The 24382-nt window shown below is 42.1% G+C and overlaps 1 protein-coding gene across 1 annotated transcript in view; it reads left to right on the top strand.

The window, feature by feature from the left end:
* Nucleotides 1-16202, top strand: part of T265_04668 (hypothetical protein) — a gene marked incomplete at both ends in the record, with an annotated part of 20326 nt that extends 4124 nt beyond the window's left edge. The window contains 3 exons of the mRNA XM_009169459.1: nt 5165-5467; nt 8864-9052; nt 16002-16202. Of these exons, the coding sequence (XP_009167723.1) occupies nt 5165-5467; nt 8864-9052; nt 16002-16202 (693 nt within the window). The remainder of the gene's footprint in view (nt 1-5164; nt 5468-8863; nt 9053-16001) is intronic.
* Nucleotides 16203-24382: the final 8180 nt, after the last annotated feature.

Genomic DNA, 24382 nt, shown 5'->3' with positions numbered 1-24382 from the left:
TGTGCTCTACGCTTGCTGTGCATCCTTGGACAAAGCTTGTACGGCGTACAGTATCCAGCAAGCGATAGATTACGCGACATCAAATTAAGGTTACATAAATCCCCAGAATTCTCTAGCATGCCAAGAAGTTTGTGAGTTTCAAAGTTCCCGACTAAAACTTCGTTGCTACCCCACAGAGGTGGGATTAAAACCGGAGTTGATGAAAAGAATTTAAACGAACGGTATGCCTAATGCAAGCCAGTCAAGATCCAATTTTGCTAAGACAAAGTAATTGAGTCAGGAAACCAGCGAGACATTGAACGCACTACGTGAAGAAAGTACAGCTAAGAAAACTGTTTTCACAGAAGTTGAGCTAAAGTAATTCAACGCGTGAGTTTAACGGAGTGTAATCTCATACCTTATAGAAAGCAAGAAAACTGTGCTATTACAGCTAAACTAGATGGATGCAAGACTGGCTTATTTATAACCGAATAGTCTTTAGTTGCCTATTGTTTCGAAATTCACAAACAGAGTGACCATAAATGTAGCAAAAAGTCAGAACTAACGGCGACATTCCAGGTCAGAAGTTTTTCCATGTGCAAAATAAGTTATGCTCAGCCATAAATAACTGTCAACAGCATGTGGAAACTATCACTGGAACCGTCTTAACTAGGTTTTTATTTAACGTCAGATTTGCGACAAGCGGTCGAATGATTAGTAGATATGAGCACCCAGTGTTTTTATCAGCCTAAAGAAAGCGCTCAGAGCGGTATTAATCGGGGAACGATGGTCAGTTTGTCTTATGGGAGATATTGTTGGTTTGCACTAACTGGCTGCCAGTTAACGCGGTGCGTACATCTAGCCTGGAGTCCTGTAATGCTGTAATGTCTCCCAGCACACGACTGGGAGACGAACATGGACTTAGACTCGAGATACCTGGCAATCAGGTGATCCGGTTGTGTTTGCTTGTTTGGTGAGAAGCTGGAGAGGGGCGGGCATGGACAAAGAACTGTGCGGGCAAACGATCACTCGATGTTGCTCAAGCCAGACAAGGGAGTTTATCGGAAGTGATCCGCCTTGAGTCTGATTAGAAACCTGACGTGAAACTTCGTGGAGCGCTGTGTGATTACCTTGTAGGATCATTCCCGCGGCTTATAACACACTGATCTGACCTATTTAGCTGGATGAATTAACTCAGAAACGCAGGTAGTACGACACAGGTACCTCACCCGTGGTGCGACTCGTTTGGAGCAGAACCGATCTTTTGGCTGATTTTTGTTTCATCGCCAACTGACGGTAACCCTTCAAATGGTGTTTTACTGTGCAAGCAACGGCGGCATGAAAACTCAGCATTCTTTTTCAGTCCAACTTAGGGAACGAAACTATGAAGACTCTACCATACCTTGTTTCCTTCGACACGGCTTCTCCGACCGGCCCAGTTAAACTCCGAATATCGTTGCCATCAGTGTTTGAGTTACTCGGATGCACAGGATAGGGCGAGGAAAGGAAGGCGGCTCCGCGGCTATGAAAGCCAAATGGGACATGGAACAAAAACACACTTTAAAACTCATCCTGTAAAATGGCAATCCATCTGGAGTTCCTTCCACGGCTGTACAGATAGCTATGATGACACACACCGAACTATCTTGGCGAGTGCGATTTGAAGCCCGCCATGATGCACGAATGTTGGTGTGTGAGGCATGTGTGTGATGAACCACCATTGAGCTCCATATTTTAAGCAGGACACTGCGACACGGAAACGTTTATCTAACCATAGTAAGCCGATCTAGTCATTGGTTTACAGGTTAAATTCTTCAATGTGCTAGTAGTTCACACATTCCATGTCGTATACCAGACAACGAACGAAGGGATCATCAGCACCTAGCTTGAGTGCAGCCCTGACCAGTTTATATTTTCTCACCTCAAATTCCAAATTCGAGGGTGCTGTAAGGCAGTTGTTATCAAGCTGTTTCCGAATAGAGCACTAATTCCGGTGTGTCACGGGAGGACATTCTTCCCTCAAAGTTTTGCTGACACATACAAATCTTACTCAGATGTGGTGAGCAGAAAACTGGGTAAAACTATCTATTAGGTTTTAACAAGTGCTGTTTAGAAGGAGAACAGGCATTCATCCAATAACTATTCAGACATAACAGGAATAAATAAAACCGTATTAATTTGCTGAGAAATTCCGATTCTACCCCGGAGAAAGCTAAAGAGACCCCGTTTTGAATCACGAGCCTCCACTACTTTCTGGGTCATTTCCGAGGATTTATCAGCCCTGCCGGGACTGTCGTTGTAATTCTCCAACTTATCAGTTGCATGTTTGTTAATTTCTCTGCTTGCCCAGTCGATAATTAGCAATCAGTGGAAAATGGTTGTTATTTTAAAACGCTTCAAATGGTGGACAGGGATACTATACCAATTCACACATACAGCCTTTTAGTAGTACGCACAAAACAGGTTGTAAAACACCTAAAATTCTAAACATGCAGCTGTAATCATTGGCACAGTTAATAGGGACAAAACTCAAGGACTAACAAGGAAGAATGGGAAGAAACTCCAACAACAGTCAACACTTTAGCACCTAGTGTGCTCAAAACATTGAGCTCCAGTTCCCGTCCTTCCAGTCCTTCAAATTTCTCCGAAGGGCTTTTCACTGCCACCACAGGCGATGGTGAGCAAGCCTGAATTGAGGAAAACACTATGAATATGAAACAAACAAATTAGCTCAATCATCATCATTACCATGGACAGCAAGACATCAGAATTCGGCACTGATGTTACGCTGCCGTACAACTATGATTTATTTGGAGGCCTTTGGTGATAGAAAAGGAAAAAGGTTGACAGGGAATGGATTTATTGCTACCTTATTTCAATCAGTTCAAGGTGCCTACACTTCCAGATATTCATTCGGACAATCTGGATAGAAACTGACATTAAGAACGCCACTGACATCTATTAGCAGCCAATACTTGTAGAGTATTCAACCACGCTCAGGGGGATCACGCGATCCTCATCCTGAAAGGCAAGTAACAATATCATCACCCAAACCTTTCGTCATCTCTCTCATCCCATCTGCCAGGTCAAGCGATGGCAAACTCTCCGCTTCAATCACTCTGAAAATTTGGTACAGAGAGCAGCACTTCCTTCAGCGAACGATGGTTCAGTATGCACAATTCATAACCTGACGAACACAGCTTTTGGTGCTGCACACATCCTCCACTTAAAGTACTGATTGCACAAACGAACACTCGAAACTCGGTTTCTAATTTCCTCGTTAAGGACTTGCTGACACCAATCCACACGAACTATGGTTCTGAGACAACGGTTGTCACAGACCCAAAGAACTCGCACCTCTGCTGGTCAAACATGTCAAGTCCTACCAAACGGTCGGTTCACATTTTCCCTTTAACTTGAAGCCTGACAACTGGTCGCGTCAAGTTATATTTGGCACCGGATGGGATATTTCCCCGAGATTCAGGCAGTGCCGCTTCTCGGCTTGATATTCGGTGCTTGGGTGAGCCTGGTAGTGCCGTTTCACAAGCAAAAACTCAGCGAAGCGGTGGCAACCTCTTCTCAGTACAAATTTACATGTGATACTGAAGCGGTCGTAGGGCTTCTTAATGCCAATTCTGGAAGACTCGTATAACATCTAGATCTGCGAGTCTTTTATTTGCCAGACGATTTTTTCGCAATTCACATGGTCCTGGAAAACAAAGGGAAAAGCGACTCCGGAACAGTGCTTGGTAAGAATCCACAAATTTGCTCCAGAATGACTGGAAGTCAGTTATTGATCCACGCCATCGGCAGCTGATGGCAGTGTGATCGACTGAGTTTGTGGCCGGCAGCCGTTGTTGAACACCGTGTGAGCAGATTACTTTGGCCAGCGGTCGGCGCGCAGTTGAGGCAGTCGTTAACCACTGTCCATACGTACCAAGTCCAGTCTATATTGATCGTCTCGAGTGAGTCTGGGGTGCGCTAGGCCTGCCCACTTGCGTATTCAGATCTCCGGCAACCACTGCGATATCTGAGATTTTAGCCTGCCGCAACAGGGTACTCAAGGCGTCTAAAAGCTTGTCTTTGATGGCGTCGAAGCTACATTCGGTTGGGGCGCAAGTGAACACGACAAACATGCATGGATTTCCTTTCCCCTTGTGACTCCTTTGCAAACGTTTTAGTTCAACTGTGAACTGCACATGTACAATAAGCTCAATAGGCTTTAAAACAAGACTTACGAGAAGAACTACAAGCAAATGATCCTGGATCCAAATGGATCCAAACACTGGTCTACAATTCTTGGTGCACTGACTTACTGTAGGAGCTCAGTTTTTCGGATTTGTGTTTCCCGTGCTAGTACGTTCGAAGTTTTTTACCTGCACTGCTACCAACCATGTTTAGTGACGTTTGCTGCTGTTGAATGACATTCAAGCTCATATTTGTTTTCAACCCAATCACTATGGACGGAAAAAGCGATATATTTCACCCTTTGAGTTTCACTTGTTGCATAATTAAAGCGAAGGGAAGGCAACACATGTACCTCAGTTCCAACGCGTACGGACCTTTATTTATGTGGATACATTTTGGGTGTTTGATTTAAAGTACCGCTTAAATCTTTGGTCTACAAGAATTCGTGCGAATGGTTCTCAACCGGGAGGCATTAAAGTTTATATTTTTGGAAGTGGGTCTTGTACTAAAATCCGGGAGCTGCGTAGAGTATGTGGGCTCAAAATCGACTGGACTGGTAATCATAATATGATTTACTTTAATAAGCAGTAATTTTACCGTGGTCAAAGTGGTAGTTTCCCTGTATTACTGAAGCTTTGCACTGTCTAGTGTGTGCAAAATTTCAGGAGGAGCCTCAGTGAGAGATAAGTCCCACATCGACATCTCGCTACAATAATAGTGATGAGTAGGTTCGTTGACCCAGCTATTACACTGAATTTGTGGAATTCCAAAATTGTTCTTGTTCTGCTGTAGCCTTTCAGTAGCAACATAAAACAGTTTCAGGGCGTTCTTTCGAAGGCCCGATTTTAACCGATGTTTGCAAAACTGCAACTGTGGCATTTGCTATGCAAGCATGTGGCTACCTGAAATAATATAGCAATATGCTGGCCAGGTTCATAGCCTTTGACCCATCGTTTCACTTTATTGCTTTTATAATGTTTAGTTTTACGTCTTCCAGATCCTCGATGCAAATATGAAAGAGACAATTTTTCATCACTTTGTGACTGGACTCACATTTCTTTTGTCATTTGATGTTGGCAATTCCGAAATGTACGGGTGTAGAAACACAACTGATTTGGTGCGAATAGAGGTCAACCAAAACAAGATGGAATGCGTCCGCGACGAAATTGATCCTGACGCGGAGTTCGAAGGGGTGGTGAAAGCAATAGGATTCACTGGGTCAGGCTTCACCGAATCACAAAGTGATCCGGACTCAGAGAGATTAACTTGGGATTCACTCACTACTGGTGAAGTTTACAATGTGAGTTGCTGGATCTCCTTGGGTTCTTCAAAATCGGATAGAGTCGAATGTACAATTCCGATCGGTAAGTGCCAAATAGTACCAAATACCTAAAACGGTTTGATTAAATTACCACACTACTTAATTACAGCTGCAGGAAAGTTATATTCACCAAATTATTGCTTCATTCTGGTCCTAAGCATCTCACAGGTTATTTAATTATGTCGCTTGCGTGTGTTCACCCACTGGCTGTGGAATCCGGTTGGCAATTTAAAGTTCTACCCGGTTTGATTAGATTACCACACTACTTAATTACAGCTGCAGGAAAGTTATATTCACCAAATTATTGCTTCATTCTGGTCCTAAGCATCTCACAGGTTATTTAATTATGTCGCTTGCGTGTGTTCACCCACTGGCTGTGGAATCCGGTTGGCAATTTAAAGTTCTACTGGAAAGAAAGTGTTGGAATTGATTCTCTGGTTTCAGACTGACTAAATTGTTTGTGTTTGGAATCCGTCCTCAAATTTGCTGTTGCTGTTTTCCAGATCTAGCAACTTTGCGGCATCTCAGGCCCTGTATGTTCTTTGAGGTTTATGGAAACAGTGAAGCTTGTGTGAACCGAACCATTTGAATTTATTTTAAGATTATTACCCACCAAAACTTTGCCAGTTAACTTCTCAACTTAACGCTTAAGTAACAGCAAACCATCGAGGTGTCATAGTGTAGCATTTTCCATCAAACCAACCTAGAAACACATTCAGCAGTATAGTCAATCCTGAGATTTTGTTTAAAAGGGGTAAGCGCGAAGGACAAGTCCACTAGTTTGAGCAATAATGTATTATCCTACCGTTGGCCTCCGGATCACGCAAGAGAAGGCGGAACGTGAGAGGCACCTCCAAGGTTTCTTAGACTAGAAAAACAAAAGAAATTGGCCGAGGTTTAAAGAATATGGTGGAAGTGGAATTTCATTGACCTGGGACGATGAATAGATAACCAAGTGTCTTATCTTCATTAAGTGGAACTCGAGTCACCCATCGAACCATTTCAGATAGACGGTTGGTGTTTGAGCTGCTTTTTTTGGTACAAGGACTTTTGTGGTTATCCAGAAACACCTCGGAATTATTCTACCAAAAGGCGGCGAACTGGGGAAACTAGTACACTTTATAGACTGGGACTATCGATGATGTATGTGAAGTAAATGTTATCAAAATTTTACTAAGTGTGTTACGTTAAGTCAGAAGTGGCTGATGAACCATATGCTTTCAGAAAGGTTTCTACTAAACAGACAATTGTAAAACGCAGAAAAAAACAACAAACAGAAGGAAATGAGAAAGTAAGGGTCGATTGAAATGTGGAAAAAGAAGTTATTTGTCTCTATTCCTAGAACAGTCTGCGGATTGTGAGTGAATCCTAAGCATACCCATACGTTCGTTACAGTATGAAATAATATCCTAAATTATATATTTTGCTCTGAATTGAGAACAGCTGCTGGTGTTTACCAGAGTAAGTAGGCTTTTCTCTTGAAACATGTATAGTGATTATATTCCTCAAATTGATTTTGGGTAGTTCTTCTGGGTAAACTTCATCGGGTATTCGACAGGCTGTGATTTTTAGGGATCACATGTGTTTCCAGTGCTTTTTTTCCAAAAAGTATCCCTCGTCCGTTATTCAAATTCCATCAACTACAAAAACCGTTTCTAGGTGCATTAGACGACGGTTGCTGGTAAGCATAATACCGGCTCAGTTTGTTTGTCAGTTGGCTCTGAGTATCGGTTTGAAAGGACACTGAATATCAAAGTAGGGGAAGATTCCATCCCACCTTGAGGAGAACGGCTCTTAACATTTGCATAAAAATTATGTTTCACAGCACCATTGTTGGGAATGGTGTAAAATGGGTCTTGTACGTAACCTATCAACCTGGAGTCTTTTTCGTTTGAGGAGCATTTTGGCATTAGAGATTGTTTGCTAGAACACCGTGTTACATTTGTATAATAAACTAAGAGATTGAGTAAACTGATTCATAATTGGGGTTAGTATTATTTGGGAAGTACATTTTATGGGAAATATTACATACAGATGAATAAAACGTTTCAGTGAATCAAATAAGCATTGAGGCCAGGTCTTAATCCGCGAAAAATAACGATTACTTCACAGCCATTCAAATCGTTTTTACTCATGTTCCATCATCAACTGTTCAGATGTATTCAGGCTTCATAGCCTCATTCTTATAGTTGCGTGAATGTTTCACTCGTATTCGAACATACCACGAGTCTGTTATCGCGGACACTGCTCAGTAACTTTTCAAAAAAACCCGAAGTACTACTTAGAACATTTTAAGTGAGGTTATTCAGATATCTCCAGGCTGCTGTATATCATTGCCTGAGCAGCGGTAGTCAGTAGTCAACACCCTGAAGCTCTGAAGAAATTAAGATGCAACCATAAGATATCCATAAAATGCAATCGATACCGGGCAACAAACACAGGTCTTGTAAGGGTCAAGATATTAAAGGCAAAACAGCGCTGATAGAGAAGCAGGAACCAAAATATCTGAAAACGACCAGAAGCGATTCATTACAACAAAGACGTCCATAAGGTTAGAAATTACTTGACTCCTTAGTTTAATGATAGACGGGCTTCTCAACGTACACAACCAGAGCAGTAGTTCAGGCCCTATCTTAGATATGTGTAACTCCGCATTTCGTACAAATCCCAGACGGCCAACTAGCATGGTAGAATAAGTTTTCCTCAGGAAATTAAGGAATTTGTAGAACAAACTTGGCATCCAGATAAATCAAATCATTTGTGCTCTTTTGATGCTTCCTCTTGATTCAGAGGATCCGTTAATCCTCTGTACGGAGAGGAATTCCGATACACAAGTGGCTTTACCAACTGGGCGTCCAAAAGAACTCGTACTGAGTTGTACTTACATTTTACAGTTCAGATGCGATGAGGAATTCTGGCGCCAGATTGTTGAAGTAGCAATGAAGTCTCAGCCGGCTGACATCCATGGAAAAGCCAGGAAGCCGTCAGGTTAAACGGGTCTGACTAACCTAATACAGATAACATATTTTGACGATAGTGCAAGATATCACATCACCCACAGAACAATGTAAGAAAGTTCGCGTTCACGTCAATCTCTTTTGAACAATCCTCCCATCGCTCTGGCGCAAACATTTTGTTGAACACTCTCCGAATGAGCAGAAGCGCTGAACTGCGGTTTCGCTCTTATCGAAGCTAATGAGCGGTGCATAGCTGTGCATAGCCTTGAACTCCAAACATTCCTGATAAAGGTGTGGTTTCGCAGCCATGCCTACCGGATGTCTAGAGTCCAAACCCATACACGGCCAGGGACAGACACTGCTCATGAGCTCTAAGAAGTGAGAAAATCCAGTCCCGTTCCCTCTCCCTTTGGTGCAGACCCACCCGAATAACTGCGCCGGACACGAGGAAAACTGTTCAAACGGGAGTGGTGTGAACGTGAATTCTACACATCCCGCGGCCAACTTCAGCAAATTCAATGAGGCTGATTCGTCAATCAGTTTTACTGACAAAGCTGAGAGTGAAAGTAACTTATACTTCCTCGATGTGCAACTGATCGGGAGATCGGTTGGCTCGTTGCAAGTGTTGATGTTGTGTGTATACCAGTGAACATTGATTTGTGCCATGACAACCGAAGCACACTTAAGTTGTTTCTCATCAGCCAGAGAAAGATTGGTATTTACTGATGGCACCATAGAAAGAAATAGAAGTAAACGGGTGCTCGACGAGTTTCATTGAGAAGAACACGGCCGGAAGAGCTTTCGACAACGGATATATGCATGCAGGTTATTTTAATACGACCCATTTCAAGGGGGACGTTGGAGTGAAACAGGTGTACTGTGCTCTAAAACGCTTGTTGTAGTGGACAATACTAGCGGCTATCTCAACAACATGGTCAGCCGCAACATGGTCAAACGAAAGCTCCATATCACATGACATGTACGACATTTTATTTTTAATCGGACAAGCAGGCACCCGACTAAAAGTAGAGTAAAGACGTCTTAACTATGTACTAGCCAAGGTCTTCTGTAGCACTTCACATTCCATCCACCTTTGTTTTCAGTTGATACAGAAAGGAACCTTGCACGATTTCGATTATGCCCTTCCGATAACAAGATTCAGTTATGCTGGGAAACCGAACCATCTGTCAAGACTATGAGGATTATTTATCGGGAGTAAGCGTCTTTTTTGTGTTGCTCTGGCGATAGAGTTTTCCCGCTTAATACCGAACAACAGAATCTTATGAGAGTTGACAAGACTAATTTTTACGTTTAATATCGTTTCTTTTCTATGTGGCGGACTGAAAAGCCCAAAAGCGTTAAATCAGGATTGAGCTGAGTGCAAAATTTCAGGTTAACAGCTTTTAGTAGCTCAACTATCAACCAGACTTTGTTTTTGAGCCCCCAGTTAGCTACAGTCCTACAAAAAAGGTGAGGTAATTCGTTCTTCTAAAGTGATCTCTTGTGATCGCTGAGTATGCTTGGATCTTAGGCATTTGTTGAGGTGACCAATGTATCAGCACTATTATCGGTGTGTAACACTGCCGCTTTGATTCAGATGCCAATAGACGCTGGTGATTTTTAGTACACCTCACGAACCCCGCACAGAGTGAACTTTTTCTATAAGCTGAAACAGTCTTGTTCTATTTAGTAAGAATAACATAATGATAAAATGCTTTAGAAACATCTCGGCACATGATGAACGACGAGGTTGAGTGAAACTCATCCCGGTGCACTTGATGAATCGACTTGGGAAGATGAGGGTGATGTGTGGAGGGGAGTATTTGTACAGCTGTCTTCCGTCATAGAGTCGTTTCCAATTTAAGGATACTTGTATAGTTAAACTTTTGTTTTGTGATACACTGTACTCGTGTGTTCACAAACGAATCCCAATCAACGTGACTGACTCACAATGTGGTCTTCTGAGTAAACCTCCGTTTAAAAGACTACATCTGGCCGTTGACTTGTTCGCTGAGCCTGGCAATTTGGTTGCAAACGTTTCATCACCAATCTAGGTGACATCATCAGTGCGTTACTGGGGAGCGTAGTGGTGCGCAGCGGCTGGTTAGTGGTTGTGCCCAGCTCAGCGAACAAACTAACGACCATCTACGCTACTTGAGCAACCATCATTTTGCTCTATAGAAAGGACCACATCTGGATGACCCATTCTAGGACAAGGCATCAGGAAACGCCATCGAGCTCAGGATAAGAGTATTGTATCCTGAATATGGTTAACTTATATTAATACGACCCTGTCGCGAGACATGGTGGCCGTTTGTGGTTGTATCTGAAATGATCCGCATTGCTGCCGCAGTGGGTGTTGAACGACAATGTTAAGCGAGGATCAAGTATCGATGGTTTTATCAACATACTAACTAGCTGGACCATCGAAAGTAGCATGTTCCGTTCCACAGGATTGTAACCACTGTACTCTAAATGGGACACCAAATGGATGTGGCGGTCGAATTCTGCATACTGCCGGTATAACATGCTTCACTACTTGTTCGAGAGTTCTGATTATAACTAACCAAATGTGGGCTCACTGACTAGGAGGAGCAAATGAATTTTATCTAAATGGTTGCAAGTGGTAGTGTAGACCGTGCAAGTTTTCGAATACGAAATGAGAATATGAAATACGAATAGGAATACGAAATGTTGAAATCCACTCATTAGTTTCTTGATGGTCCACAGCAGATTTCGAAAAATTTGTTGTTTCTGCAAAACAAATCCCTGGCAAAAGAAACCCAACTCTCTGTGAGTACATGGTGGTGATAACGAGCTCAAATTAGGGGCGGAAAAGTTTAGTTATGTTTTCATCCACCACAGCGGGCTAATAAACAGTCAATTCAAATGAATGTAGAGCACTAGCTAGAGTAATATACTACTTAAGCAACCGTCTGATAATTAAGTGTAATAGTTTCTCAGCTAAGTGACACTGACGAGCAACTTCAAAATATATTCCGCTGAGGGAATGAAACCAAATCTTGACCAGTGTACATCAAAACAACGTGAATGAATTTATTTTTTCTGAGATTTATCGGGAAATCTCTAGAGTTGCGAGCATTCGGCCCGATATTTATATATTTTCGCGGCCATCACGGACGATTTTGGTAAGCATTCAATCCATGCCATGTCCACGACATTAATTACAATTAAAACAGAAAAAGCGACAGTTTCTGTTGAGAACCAATTATTTGGTGCCATTGTATTCAACCGAATGCTGACAAACATAGAAGCTCACCACCTTTCGAATTGGTCAAACAAATATCCCTTTCTATGTACTTTCGGTATTAAAAGGTTTCTGATTTGAAACACGTGACACCTGAAGTGCCCAAATCAGTCGGGATTAGGAGAGTGTGCGGCAATTCAATAACTTTTAGAAGCCAGTGAACATATAACAAGTTTGATGGAACAGTGGTTGCCCTTCGACGCGAAAAGTTTCCTGTCTGTTTTGTCGTACTTAAGCAGCATGGCCTAGAACACTGATCCTTCAAATTCCGTTTCAACAACTCACTACTTTTGGAATCGGAGTTTAACAAATGCGGAACTCTCTCATTACTTCCTAAAGTCCGCGAAATAAATTCATGGTGTGTGTATTCTTCGTCGGACCACGAAAGTAGAGGCACAAATAGTGCATCATTCCTGGGGATTAGACGGTCACCAGAGTCCCACCATTTCAGTGAAATCTTGCTGTGACTGGCAGATATCAGGTGTAACTTTGGGGAGGAATACAATGTAGCTGAAATATAGACTTCGAAATGTTGTTGTAGAATGTAGGTAACTCGAGTGCGTTGCTTGATTGCATCCAACTGCCAATCTCGGCGAACAGGCCAACAACCAAACTTCGAAAGATTGTTTTTTTTTCAAACAGGCAGGATGGAAAAGTACTTTAAACTGCGCTCAAAATTAGTGCAGTGGGGCTTGTGAACGAGACGTCAAAGCGGAACGTCATCTCATGCAGTCGATTAACAGATAGCTTAGTCTCGTGGAATCCAAAGGTTCACTTCAAATCAGTGGCTTAGAGGACCCTAGTTAAATCCAGGCTGGCAATATGCCTAGTCCCGAAAACATCTCGCTTAGGATGATCCTGAGGGATAAAAAGTAACATGTAAATACCCAAACCTTTTCTGTCTGAACACAGGTTACTTGAGTGGTTTCTTGTGATTAGCACTAAACCCTACATGAAACCGTATTCCTCAACACATAAACAGACCACGGTAGAATACGCGAGATCGCTGATCTTTCCCTTTACACTTACATCTGATGGTGGAAGTATTTTATTACCTTTTCATGTGCAGATTTTCATGCAAAGACTCAATGTACTTCTTTGCAATGTACTACTCATTAGGTTGCTGAAAGTCCATCGACAGCCCACGACCGATGGATTTTCAGTAACGTTATGAGTAGTACATTACAAAGATATACATGTATCGCGATATTTCAAATATCGTAGCGACTGAAACATGAGGCGGCCTGATGCAGCACATTCAGTTGCCTGAGAACATCATAAACGAGAGATTCAGCTGGGTTCCAGGTGAGTCTCTCGAAAGAACCAAATTAGTTTGCAAATGAGTGTATATTCGCTGACTCAATGTACTCTTTGTGAGAAAACGGATATGCATGGTGACAACGTAGTCAGTTCTAAGTGGAAGCGCGTTACTTTGTAGATTTAGTCCCGATTTATTTGGATCATATGTGAAATGGTTCCCCGTCGGAATAAAGACCGTCTGTGGTTGGATGTCTAATCTGTTGTGGTTATTTCCCTATAAAATTCTATCAACCCCACCCCCATGGAGACTATTACTTCTGATCGGTCCCAATGAGGGACAGATGGGCTCCCTCATGTGTATGAAAACAAGAACATTGATAGGACTGGGTTCAAAATCTGTCGTTAAACCAATCCTGTTTGGAATTCTGACAGTTACTCTGATATCTGGGACGTATAACTGTCGTCCTTAACTGAGAGAAGGTTCACAAGCCGGCCTGCAATAACCAATGGTTCCGTGTTCTAGAAGTCATACATTTTTATGTGTGACACGCTATTTTAGAAAAGTGCGGTGCAAAAGTACAACCCACACACCTCAGTATTTGTCGCAGAATAACCTAATCACCGGACTTAAGTGGAAATCTATAGCATGTCCTTAGTTTTCTTCTTTGGAGATACATTCAAGTATGCTTCCATATACTTTAAGTATGGATGTAGAGGACAATAAAATACAGCCACTCATATGGTTTTTGACCTAATGGACCAGTCAGAACATAGACCAGGTGGGTGATTGTGACCGTAAAGACTCTCCTGCAGAAAAGTCAGTGTCCTTAGATTTTATATAAGTTGTTGTTTAGTCAGGAGAAGGAGTATCGATCATACAAGTATATTACACATTGAAAAACTCCAGTCTATTCACTGTATGCCTGTTACTATGCAGCTCTTTCTCGAAACAGCAGGAGATTTTGACTGATTTCAACTTTTTGAGATCTGTGGAATGTAGATAAGAAGCAAGAGCTGTTGAATGAAAGTGTTTTATGCACACCAGCTCTGAAAGTACCTAACAACAAACTGAGCTATGTTTAAAATTGCTAGTTTAGTTTTAGAATCCACAAAATTTCGTGACCGATGAGCTAGTCAATTATTCCTTTTTGAAGTTAACTCACGTTAATGCCAACGGATGGTACTTCGCTAAGCCTCAGGGCATTTTTATTCCGTAGTAGCGGGGACACTTTCAAAACAGAAACACTAAAGGCACAACAGGCTTTTTTTCGAACCAGGATTCACCTCGGCTTTACATAGTGACTGAGTAAATCCGCAGCTAAGATGTGAAACGGATTATGTGAACCTAGCATTTATGTTTGACCGCGTGACTTGCGAATGAGTAATTATTCACGAGCTAACGTACGAAATATCGTTTAGGAGGGTAATACTGGAAAGCCCATCATAGATTTTCCATTGTATCCATAAATCGAAAGTGATTTGTGGGACTATCATGGGGGTATTTGCATTTTTGTTTAAACGTTTTGTTATAGCGATTAAATGGTCTTCTACTATACGAATGTCGCCGTGAATGGATGGAGAAGAAAAAACAGTTTCCTCTCTGTAATGGGGGACGACATGGTCCAAATGGTTAGAGCGCGAATTTACTGACCGGAAGATCCATGGTTCGAACCCGACATCTGCCTCTCGGCGTCCCCAGTCTAGGCTTGGGCAACCTGGCAGTGTCCCAGCCCTTGTGCTTCATTCTGATGGCATGGCAGCTAGGCACCGAAAGGATTTACGGCTGAAACGTTCTTTTTTCTTAAAAAGCATGAAAGCAAACACCCACTACAGTCTGATTAATCCTTTAATAGGCACACGTTTTCAGGCGATCTGTCAGTTCATCGAGGTATACTGGTTCAATAAGAGATACTCCAGATAAAATCCTTTCCTGATGTTCATGCAATTCTTTCTATGATTTAATGAGTGGGGAGCGCTATTCCCGTACAAAAGTGGTGCTCGACCAAGATCCCCTTTCTCTTTATCCCTGCTCAGCCTCGTTCTCAGTTGTCTGCTGAGTTTGACAACGGGAGTTCAGATTGCTTCTTGTGTCAGCCACATGGATGTGGAGAATGCAAACAACAGTGCCTCAATTCATGGGAAAAATAAAAACGTTCATATTGTCCCTAAGTACGAGATGTGTCGCCGAAAAGTAGTGTCATGCTTCAACATGTGTGGTTTTCCAGCAAGCACTTCTCACTTCCTTGTCAGTGAACGAATCTTGGAGTCCTTATTTTCGCTCTGCATATAAGGGTAAAAAGGTGTTGTGGACCACAGTCTCCTTAATGCCTTCTTATTACCGTGAACCCCGGTCTGGATAGCCGCTTGATCGCCTGATGCGCTTGACCGAATCAGAAAACGACAACGAACGTGCAAACCGGCTGATCTATTGATCATTCCTGCGTACAAGCGGGTAAAAAATATACGAAGAATACAACTCATCTGTCAAGGGCAAGTGAAGAACAACCAACGAAATCTGTCTCAACGAAAACGGTTATTCCATTGGCTGTTATATAGTCCCGTTACGTTCGGAACTGGTTCTCAAGGTTTGCGTGCGCTAGGTTGCAGTAAGTGTCATGCTATGGTACAGTTCGAAGCGGAGCTGGTTCGGGCTTACGACCTAGGGCGTGATTGCTTTAGTCATGATGAACATTACTCCTTCATGCGCTATGCACATTAATCGGTCACCCAAGACAAGAGTGTTTCACTGCGCCTCCTTCAGAATGGCGGTGGTGGTTGAACACCTGACCTAGTGGGAGATGATGGAAGAATTTAGTAAGAATTAGAGTATATATGATGCGTTTCACCTTCCAGGTTCTGTATGCTTGGCTTACAGCTTCGAATGGCGTGGTGGTTAACCGACAAGAGAGATGTTAGCTAGAGTCCGACCTCTTCAATTGAGTGTTGTGAAATGGAGGCACTTCAAAATGATTGCGGTAGACTACCTCATGTTTCTTTCCTGTCCACTTGTTTCTCCATTTGAAATTAGGTATTTTTTGAAAGCAATAAACTACATTTCAATGGGATGGCCAAACATCCAGCCGCTAGCAATAAATTATGTTATGATGATGATGATGATGGTGATGAGGATAATGGTGATGATGATGATGATGAGGATAATGATGATAATGATGATGATGGTGATGATGATGCAGGGCGCTCATCAATACCATTAGTGCTACCCTCCTAACTAATTTTTTAGTGAATGACGGATGATGAATCAAGGTAAACCTACCAGTAAGCGTGATGTTGTCAAACTATTCACTGTGAAGTCACGCGCAGTATATGAGTATTCCAATGAGTACGTGCTTTATTCCATTGGAGGTGAATTTTTAGCTACGTAGGTTTGCGTCTGAAGGCTAATGAGAGTGGTGGTTAATAACCACTGCGAAATATCTCAACAAAACAGCAAACCATCCATGTTCACTACACGTATTTCCATTTCTTTTCAGTCTACAGACACCCGATGGTTGTATTTCGCCCACAAGCACGCCAGATCCGGCCACTTTGAAAAAAAGTAAGCTGGCCTACATAAATGTGAGAGACAACACCATGACATACAATGGAAACAGAAAGCAATTCTGGATTTCTTTACCCTCGGGTTTCGCTGTCGCACCGGTTGTCATAGGTGTAATCCAACTGGATTCAACGGAGTCTCAGCTTACGCAGGTTAAAAAAGGGTACGTTGAGAGTACCAAAAAAGTAGCTTTCTTCAAACCACTAGCCAACAACATATACTAGTTTTTTAGATGGATTTAATGTTAGAATGAGAATCGCCTGTTTCAAAGGTCGTTATTTGATTTGTATGTTCATTGTCACTAAACATGTATTCATTCGTACAGAAAAGTGTCAAAACGAAACAGATTTGCTAACTCGGGCAAGTTGAATGGACAGTACATTGCCTGGTGCCGAATACTTTTAGCAATGGTTTGTTTTTGTTCGGACCCACAGGGAATTAACGCTCAAACGTTTGTGTTGAAACGAAACCCCGCAATATGGACAGTTCACAAGCTGGAACACCTACACGCAAATGATATGACCTCCGCATATAAGGAGGATTGATTTGCTATCCTTTGTGTTTGAACTCTCGCGACCGACCATGTAAATAAAAGGCAAAACTAGCTGTTCCGTTATTGTAAAAAAGCCAGCATTATAAATCGCTGTCAGACAAAGACCGCTTCAAAAGAATTCCTAGAAAACGCGAATGAACGCGTATGCCAGTTTTGTAACAGATCGTATGACGAGCGCTGACCATTATTTACCTGTCTAAACAAAACTAAAAAGACTAATACTATCGTTGCATGACTTTCTAAATCGGTACAGTGTTTATCGTGGCGTAAAATTTGGATCTGTCCCGAGCATTACCACAACCATTCAGCACGTCGGATACGGTGGGTGAACTGAACATACAGTCACTCATAGAATTACTTGACACAACCCCTGGAAAAATTCGACCGCCAGTCGTGGAGAGAAAAAATGATAAGAGAAGCGAATAATACACTTTGTTTTTTGGACGTATTACACTACTCATAAGGTTGCTGGAAAATGTTCGACATCTTTCTTGGGGCTCATCAGGCAGCCGCGTTTCCCGAGTTTCTGTCAATATTATGTTCTACTTGAACCCAAGTTGCATGAAATTAGCGAACTGCACTCATTTGCATGCCACTTTGGTTTTGAACGAGAAACTCATCTAGACTCAGTTCAATCTCTCGTTTATGGTGGTTTTGTCCAGAGTGCAACTCATCGTTTGGATGTATTATGATCCCTAATGCTAGCACCTTTACTGCGCTAGCCGACCACGAAGTACACTTGGATATATCGAAAACGTAAATCAAGTTGGTATTTGGCTTAAGCTCAGGTGATGAAATCCGCTTGGAAATTTGAATTCTCGTGGACACCCAAGTATTGTCAGGTGAGGACGGTCATTGTGCCTGTCAGTGTTCTTTCCAATATTTTTTCTTAACCCTTCCCGTGTAATGCTTGCGTATGTAGACAACATCCACCTAGTTGCTTTTTATTTCTGTGGTCTTTCTGTCTCTGTTGCCTCACCATTTCAAGGCGGAGAACCATATGGTTCACTCTAAATGAGGCGCATTGGAATCCAGTAAATACGCCAAGGATCGTGGGTGTATTGCACGACGGCTGTGGAAGCTGTTCGGCAGTGCTGTATCCCAAGTGTGAATTCTGTTCTCAGCCGCGAAAGGTAATTCTTCCACGATAAAATAGTCCGCGTTCCAAGTATTTTTCTCTCAATCCCAACTTTTTGCCGTTTAAAACGGGTATGCTTCCTAACTTCAACCAAATCGCAGACGTAGATTCTCCCAGCCAAGTGAAATTTAGGCTCGCAGTAGGGGTTTTGACTGCGGGGAGACAAGTGAGCACTCTCGGACCACTTACACCTGTACATTTATCGAAAGTGTTTCCTCAACATAGAGGACTACTTCGGCCGTATTTTTGTGACATACTGGAACGTGTAGAATCGGCCATTTTCTGACAGTCTGGAGAGGGGATGTTTCGTTGCTAAAAAGTTGTTTTAAACTTATTATCTCTTGCCTGTTGTATATTGAGGTCACACATGAAAAATCGGAGGCAAATACACATAGGCACATGGACGAATGAAGAGAAAAGACGAAATGTTACCTGGTCTCACTCAAGTGTTTACGTGCAAAAATGGAACTCTCGCAGTCAAATCTCAGCCACTTGTTTGATCTGACAGACTGGTTCTGTCCGGACTGTTAAACCAATTCACCCAGAATGGTTTAACAGCTTTGTCGGTTTTACATGGATAGCTTATTCCAAGTTCCTTCAATCGAATGATTCATAATGGAAGAAGAAAGCTTGATTTATCACTTGAACCATTTAAGAGGGAAAGCAACTTTGTAAGGCACCTTGCTTCTAGATCTGTGGTGAGCATATCGGGTGATAACTGTTTTATTGTACCATACCGTATGCGTAGCTGCTATGCCACCTAGCAGATTCACCAGGGTTGAAATAGCACTACACTCTCCAAACCTAGACAGAAGCAATCGAGATGCTCGGGTTGGGGTCTAACCACGAGCCTCCTGAACTCGTTCCAGCTTCAGATGATGCGATGACCGGACCAGCTGACAAATATACATAAAATAACTATCCAGTAGTGTTTGTCCCTAAAACTGCTCAGCAATGTACCTAGAAGCTCACAGTGGTACCTTCAGAAAATAAAAACCTGTTTCCTACTTTGCTCTTTAAAGGCGTTTCGGACACGTAAATATTAGTAACGAAATTAAACGATATCGTAGAAATGGCTTTGAAGCTCCTTGTTTGGTTTGTTCATTTAAAAGTCATCGCAATGCCGGTTTAACTAAAAACGATAAGCTTATTTGCTATGGTTTGTCCATTCAGGTGAGCTTGTGGGTCGTTCTGTGTCGATCAAACGATCTGTTGGAACTGCCCAAATCAACTGCTACAAAGTCCTACTGGGTCACATAATAGTACACTTATCATCCACATGGTTGACGGGGGCCTAAGACCCTTCAAAATAGTGTTTAGATTTTCGCCTCATTTATCCAAAGCTGCGTATTTGAAATAGTTGAGGTAAAAAAATATCACGGTGAGTGCAACCTGCTACAAAAGAATACTTTAGCTGATATGGTCTCGCAGTCTGGATGGAACGGACCAACTACCAGAAAAAAGCTGACTAGGACCCGTCAACTAGGTGTGCCCATTTTCTTCCTAGCCACGTGAATGGAACCAAATGACATTGTCGTGTCTTCATGTCACACGTTTTTTGTGTTTGCTATCGGATGAAATTGGCGATATCTGTTCTCGACTTTTGTTGCGGCAAATCATTCAGAGATTGAAAAAATAATAGGTACAGGGCGCCTTTAAATGACGCTTTTGCTCAACTGAGTGCGATTTCTAATATGGACCACTCCCAATTGTTTCCTCTCCTTCGTCGTTAATGCACACCGGCTCTCTCCCAAGGGAGCTCTTAAGCGTACTAAAACCGGTTTCTATTTCAAAGTTTGCATCTTCTGCAACATGTAAAAGGGTTTCGTCCAAATCTTTCGAAAATTTCATGCATACAATGTGCCAAGAAGTTGCTGAAACCCAAACTTTACAAGGTGGTCTTAAAAGGCTTTGGTTGGGACGGCGTGACTCAAGTGAATGTCAAAGACGATTCATGTCAGAGACAAAGCGATGGTAAATACATATGAGAAGCAGTACTTTAATACGCAAGATAATGTCAACTGCACTTTGATCAACGTTTTATGTGCGTAAGCAGCTTCAATGGGTTTCGTGGTTTCTGTTGCTAGAAGTTTGATTAACGGAATCTTACTCATTTATTTTGACGAAAAGCAGATTGGGAACACTTCATTACGGAAACTATTATCACAACTCAAGGCCCTTACGCGGGGCGGAATTCCGCGATGTTAGATCATGTGATACCCGACCCATTAACAAGATGATTCCCACTTCATATGGGCGCACGTTATTTTGTAGTTATGCCAGTTGATGATAGTAAAAGTCCATCAAGATTAAAACGATTCGGCATATCATCAGCTAAGGGAAGACTGCCTTATGACACCGAGTTGTTATTGAGCAACACGAATTACAATTTTAAAACGCTGTCAAACACAAAAGTACAAACCTCATTTGCACACAGTTTGTTAAAAGGAGATATTCCCAGGCGTATTCTTGAAATTTCCTGGACGCTGTTTGAAAAATAAACGACACTCAACAAACCTTGAAAAGAAGTTCAATAGTTTACATTTGCAATCAAATTACCCAGCTCATCGGGAACACCAGATTCAGTGACGGTGCTTTGATACATTCTCAGACACTACAAGCATACATCCTCATCACGTTGGTACTAGCAAGTTCTGGAAATTCAAAATATGCAGTTGATAGTTGTATTTCTATTTCCCTCCAATCAACTCGATTTGATAGCACATTGCAGTCCAGAATGACTATCTCCTTTTGTCATCGAGCTAGGCCTGACATTTACACTTAGTTTTATGCCAAAAGCTCCAGACACCTGGTTGTTTCGGACAAAATTATCAGTGGTTCGAGCCACCCAACAAATTGGTTCAATAGTCTTCCTAGTCTCGTTGCTCCTGAAATCACTTTCGGCCCACGAGACAAAGAGATAGATATTGGCTGTGTGAGGACAGTTCGGAATTTTATCAGAAGTTTCTTCCTGTAATGGAAGCTATTCTATGCTAAAAAGCTGAGAAGTACTGCACAGCCTCTTTGTCATTATTGAGAGGCCTTTGCTTGAACGGCCAGTCAACGGGTATGATATGGACTACGTGACTTATTGGTGACTGGTTCCATGTCTTACGTACCAGTTAATCACACTGCTCATCGGGCACTCGTGGCCGAACGACCAAAGGTTGCCTACAACTCGTACTGCTGATGATTCCCATTAATGTTAAACAGCTATAGAGTGATTCATGGCTTTTCAGCACAGATTAGCACGACTTACTTTACAGCATTCACTTGTATATTCGATCAGGTGCCTTCTCAAAACTTTCGTAATTACTAAGTGAGCTTTTATGCCACAAATTTATAGTCCTGCCCTATGCCCCAATATACCGGCCCTTACTCAAGATATACATACATACATATATACATACATACATACATACATACATACATACAAACATACATACATACATACATACATACAAACATACATACATACATACATACATACAAACATACATACATACATACATACATACAAACATACATACATACATACATACATACAAACATACATACATACATACATACATACAAACATACATACATTCACATTCAATTATACATATCGGTCATATCTTCGTCGAACAACTTTCTTACGAAAATACTCATTTGTAGAACTCACCGGATACGACGGCAAAGCTCAAAACCTTGTGCCGATGGGGACCAATGCACGTGCTGGAACCTCGGGTAAATGTGTTGGATTCGATCGCAATCGTGGAACACAACCCCGATGAACATTTATCAATGGAAGAAGATATCTTAACTCTTTTCAACGACAGTATGTTGCGATAATTATTTCTGATTTTATGGATATCACCTTTGCATATGGCACTGTCTACCAACACTAACCTGCCTCAATAATAGGTTTTCAGTAACCCCAATTTATTTAGAAACACATTCGCAGCCGTATGTTTACAGATGGCTGCAAACCGAGTTCCAGAAGAATGAGCCAGCCATCGGAATATACTCGTTTGCAACCAAATTAGTTTTGCGAGAGGCTCACCTGGAACCCAACTGAATATCTCGTTTGTTGTGATGTTTCCAGACAACTGATTGTGCTGCACTAGACCACCTAATGCTTCATTTGCTACGCTATTTGAGATATCGCGATACATGTATATTGGTAATGAACTACACGTAAGCTTGCTGAAAATTCTTCGACAACCCACGACCGGTTTCGCCCTTCTTGGATCTTTCTTTTGAATGAAGAGACCCTTATTGAGTGAGGTGGTCACAAGGGGATCAGCTTCACCATGGTCGTGCGAGATTCTTAGCGTCACTTCTCTGTCACCTCATGGTGGCTCTAGAGCAGGAGGCGGGTTTTCGACTTGGTACATGTTGTACCGACCAAGTTTTCGCGCTCTGTCATGTGCTGGANTGGTTTCAAGTAGAACATAAAGTTGACGGAAACTCGGGGACTGCGTCTACCTGATGAGCCCCAAGTTGGGCAAAACCGATCGTGGACTGTCGAAGAATGAGAGGGATAGTTCAATACTTTACTAAAACTAATGGGAAAACTTTTTTCATTTGTTCTCGTAGGGTACAAAATTCATTCGAGATGTTCTCTCAAGCCATCTAGGAAGCGGTGAACATCCTGTCATCTTCTCAGAAGAATCCATTAGATAGTAACTTTACAACTTTTCAAATCAAACGTTGGTTTTTCATTTGATTACAAGACTACGAACGGCATGTAAATGGACCTGATATGATCTCGTTTAGGTCTATTATAAGGACAGTAGCCATAAACGTATCATTTGCCTTCAAGTACCCATTAATCAGATTCTCATGGACGGAAAATTCTATGCAACAACCTTTGGTCGAACAAATATGTACTTTTAAATGCAACTGCAGTTCCATGAACAAATTTCTTCCGAGTGCAGGACGTTCAAATGGCATCTGTAAACTGCCCAGATATTTCCCTCTTTTCGGTTCTACTTAGCCACATTGCGTGCAGTTCAGTTGGGTTTTTGTGAAAATCGCATTGAAAGAAATCGAAAACAAATAATTGATCTTTCTCTGTTACACAGAGTGTTAAAGATACAATCGCCAAATCGCTCATTTGATGCGTGTATTCGGTTCCTCGCCAATTTTTCACGGAGATTTTTACAGCATTTGAAATAGGCGGGCGTTCTGATTCCCATTTGTTCTTTATGGAAGGAAAGGGTTGCTCAAAATCTTTTTAACTTCCCAGAAGTTGCAGTCTCAAAGAAGAGCCACATTTCTTGTACCGTCAACTAGCAACCGGGTCTTTGATGTGTTCAGTTTATTCCTTCCATCATTAATAATCGGTACGGTTGAGTTATGGTGTCAGGTCACTTAGGATACGCTTTAACTTTGTCCTACTTGCCAGGCCAGATAAAAGATGCAGCAATGCATCTGTTCTTCACAGTCGCCTATTGTTTTGTCCTGAGTGTTGTGGAGCATGTCTTGAAGTCCACAGTGCAATCAATTAATCTGTATGAATTTGGTCACGGGTGTTTGGGGCTTCGTAGTGCCATCCCTAATTCAGTGGATTGGGAAGTTGGAGTGGTGTGACAAGGCATGGCGGTGCTGTTACTGCGACCTGATTCATTTTTTATGTTGTCTCTGAGGTACTTGTCATATTGTGGCCTACGTGGATGTTGCTCTGTATTGGAACAACCTGGTAGTCCATTCCACAGTCTGTTCTTTATATCATGGATGTGATACACACCTCTCGGAAGACTCGTTGGGGAATGATAACGAAATCGAGCGAACGACGGTGACCAATTCGGAGGAATGTCGAACTGATAATATATAGCTCTTTGTGGAAAGACCTAGTGTTACTAGTGTTGACCAGATAGACAAAGCGCTGTCCGTCCGAGAATTCCGTTGCCACTAACTCTTACATTCCAAGTGCCTTTGCGTCACGAATTGAGGTCAAATGGACCACCAGATGCAATAGACTCCTGAAATGAGAAAGCTGGCGTGTTTTGAAAGTCTCCTGAGATGTTGAAGATATTTTGGTTGTATACTCCCGAGGACAGTGCTGAGACACATGTAGTTGCCATCACCACAGTTTTGGCAGCCGGTTCTCGGCCGCGATAAGGGGAAACATATATATTGGTTTCATGCGGCCATTCGATGGACAATTTGTTGGTG

The sequence above is a fragment of the Opisthorchis viverrini genome (assembly GCF_000715545.1).
Source record: "Opisthorchis viverrini unplaced genomic scaffold opera_v5_80, whole genome shotgun sequence".
Taxonomy (NCBI): domain Eukaryota; kingdom Metazoa; phylum Platyhelminthes; class Trematoda; order Opisthorchiida; family Opisthorchiidae; genus Opisthorchis; species Opisthorchis viverrini.
This window is presented reverse-complemented; position numbering and strand designations above follow the sequence as displayed.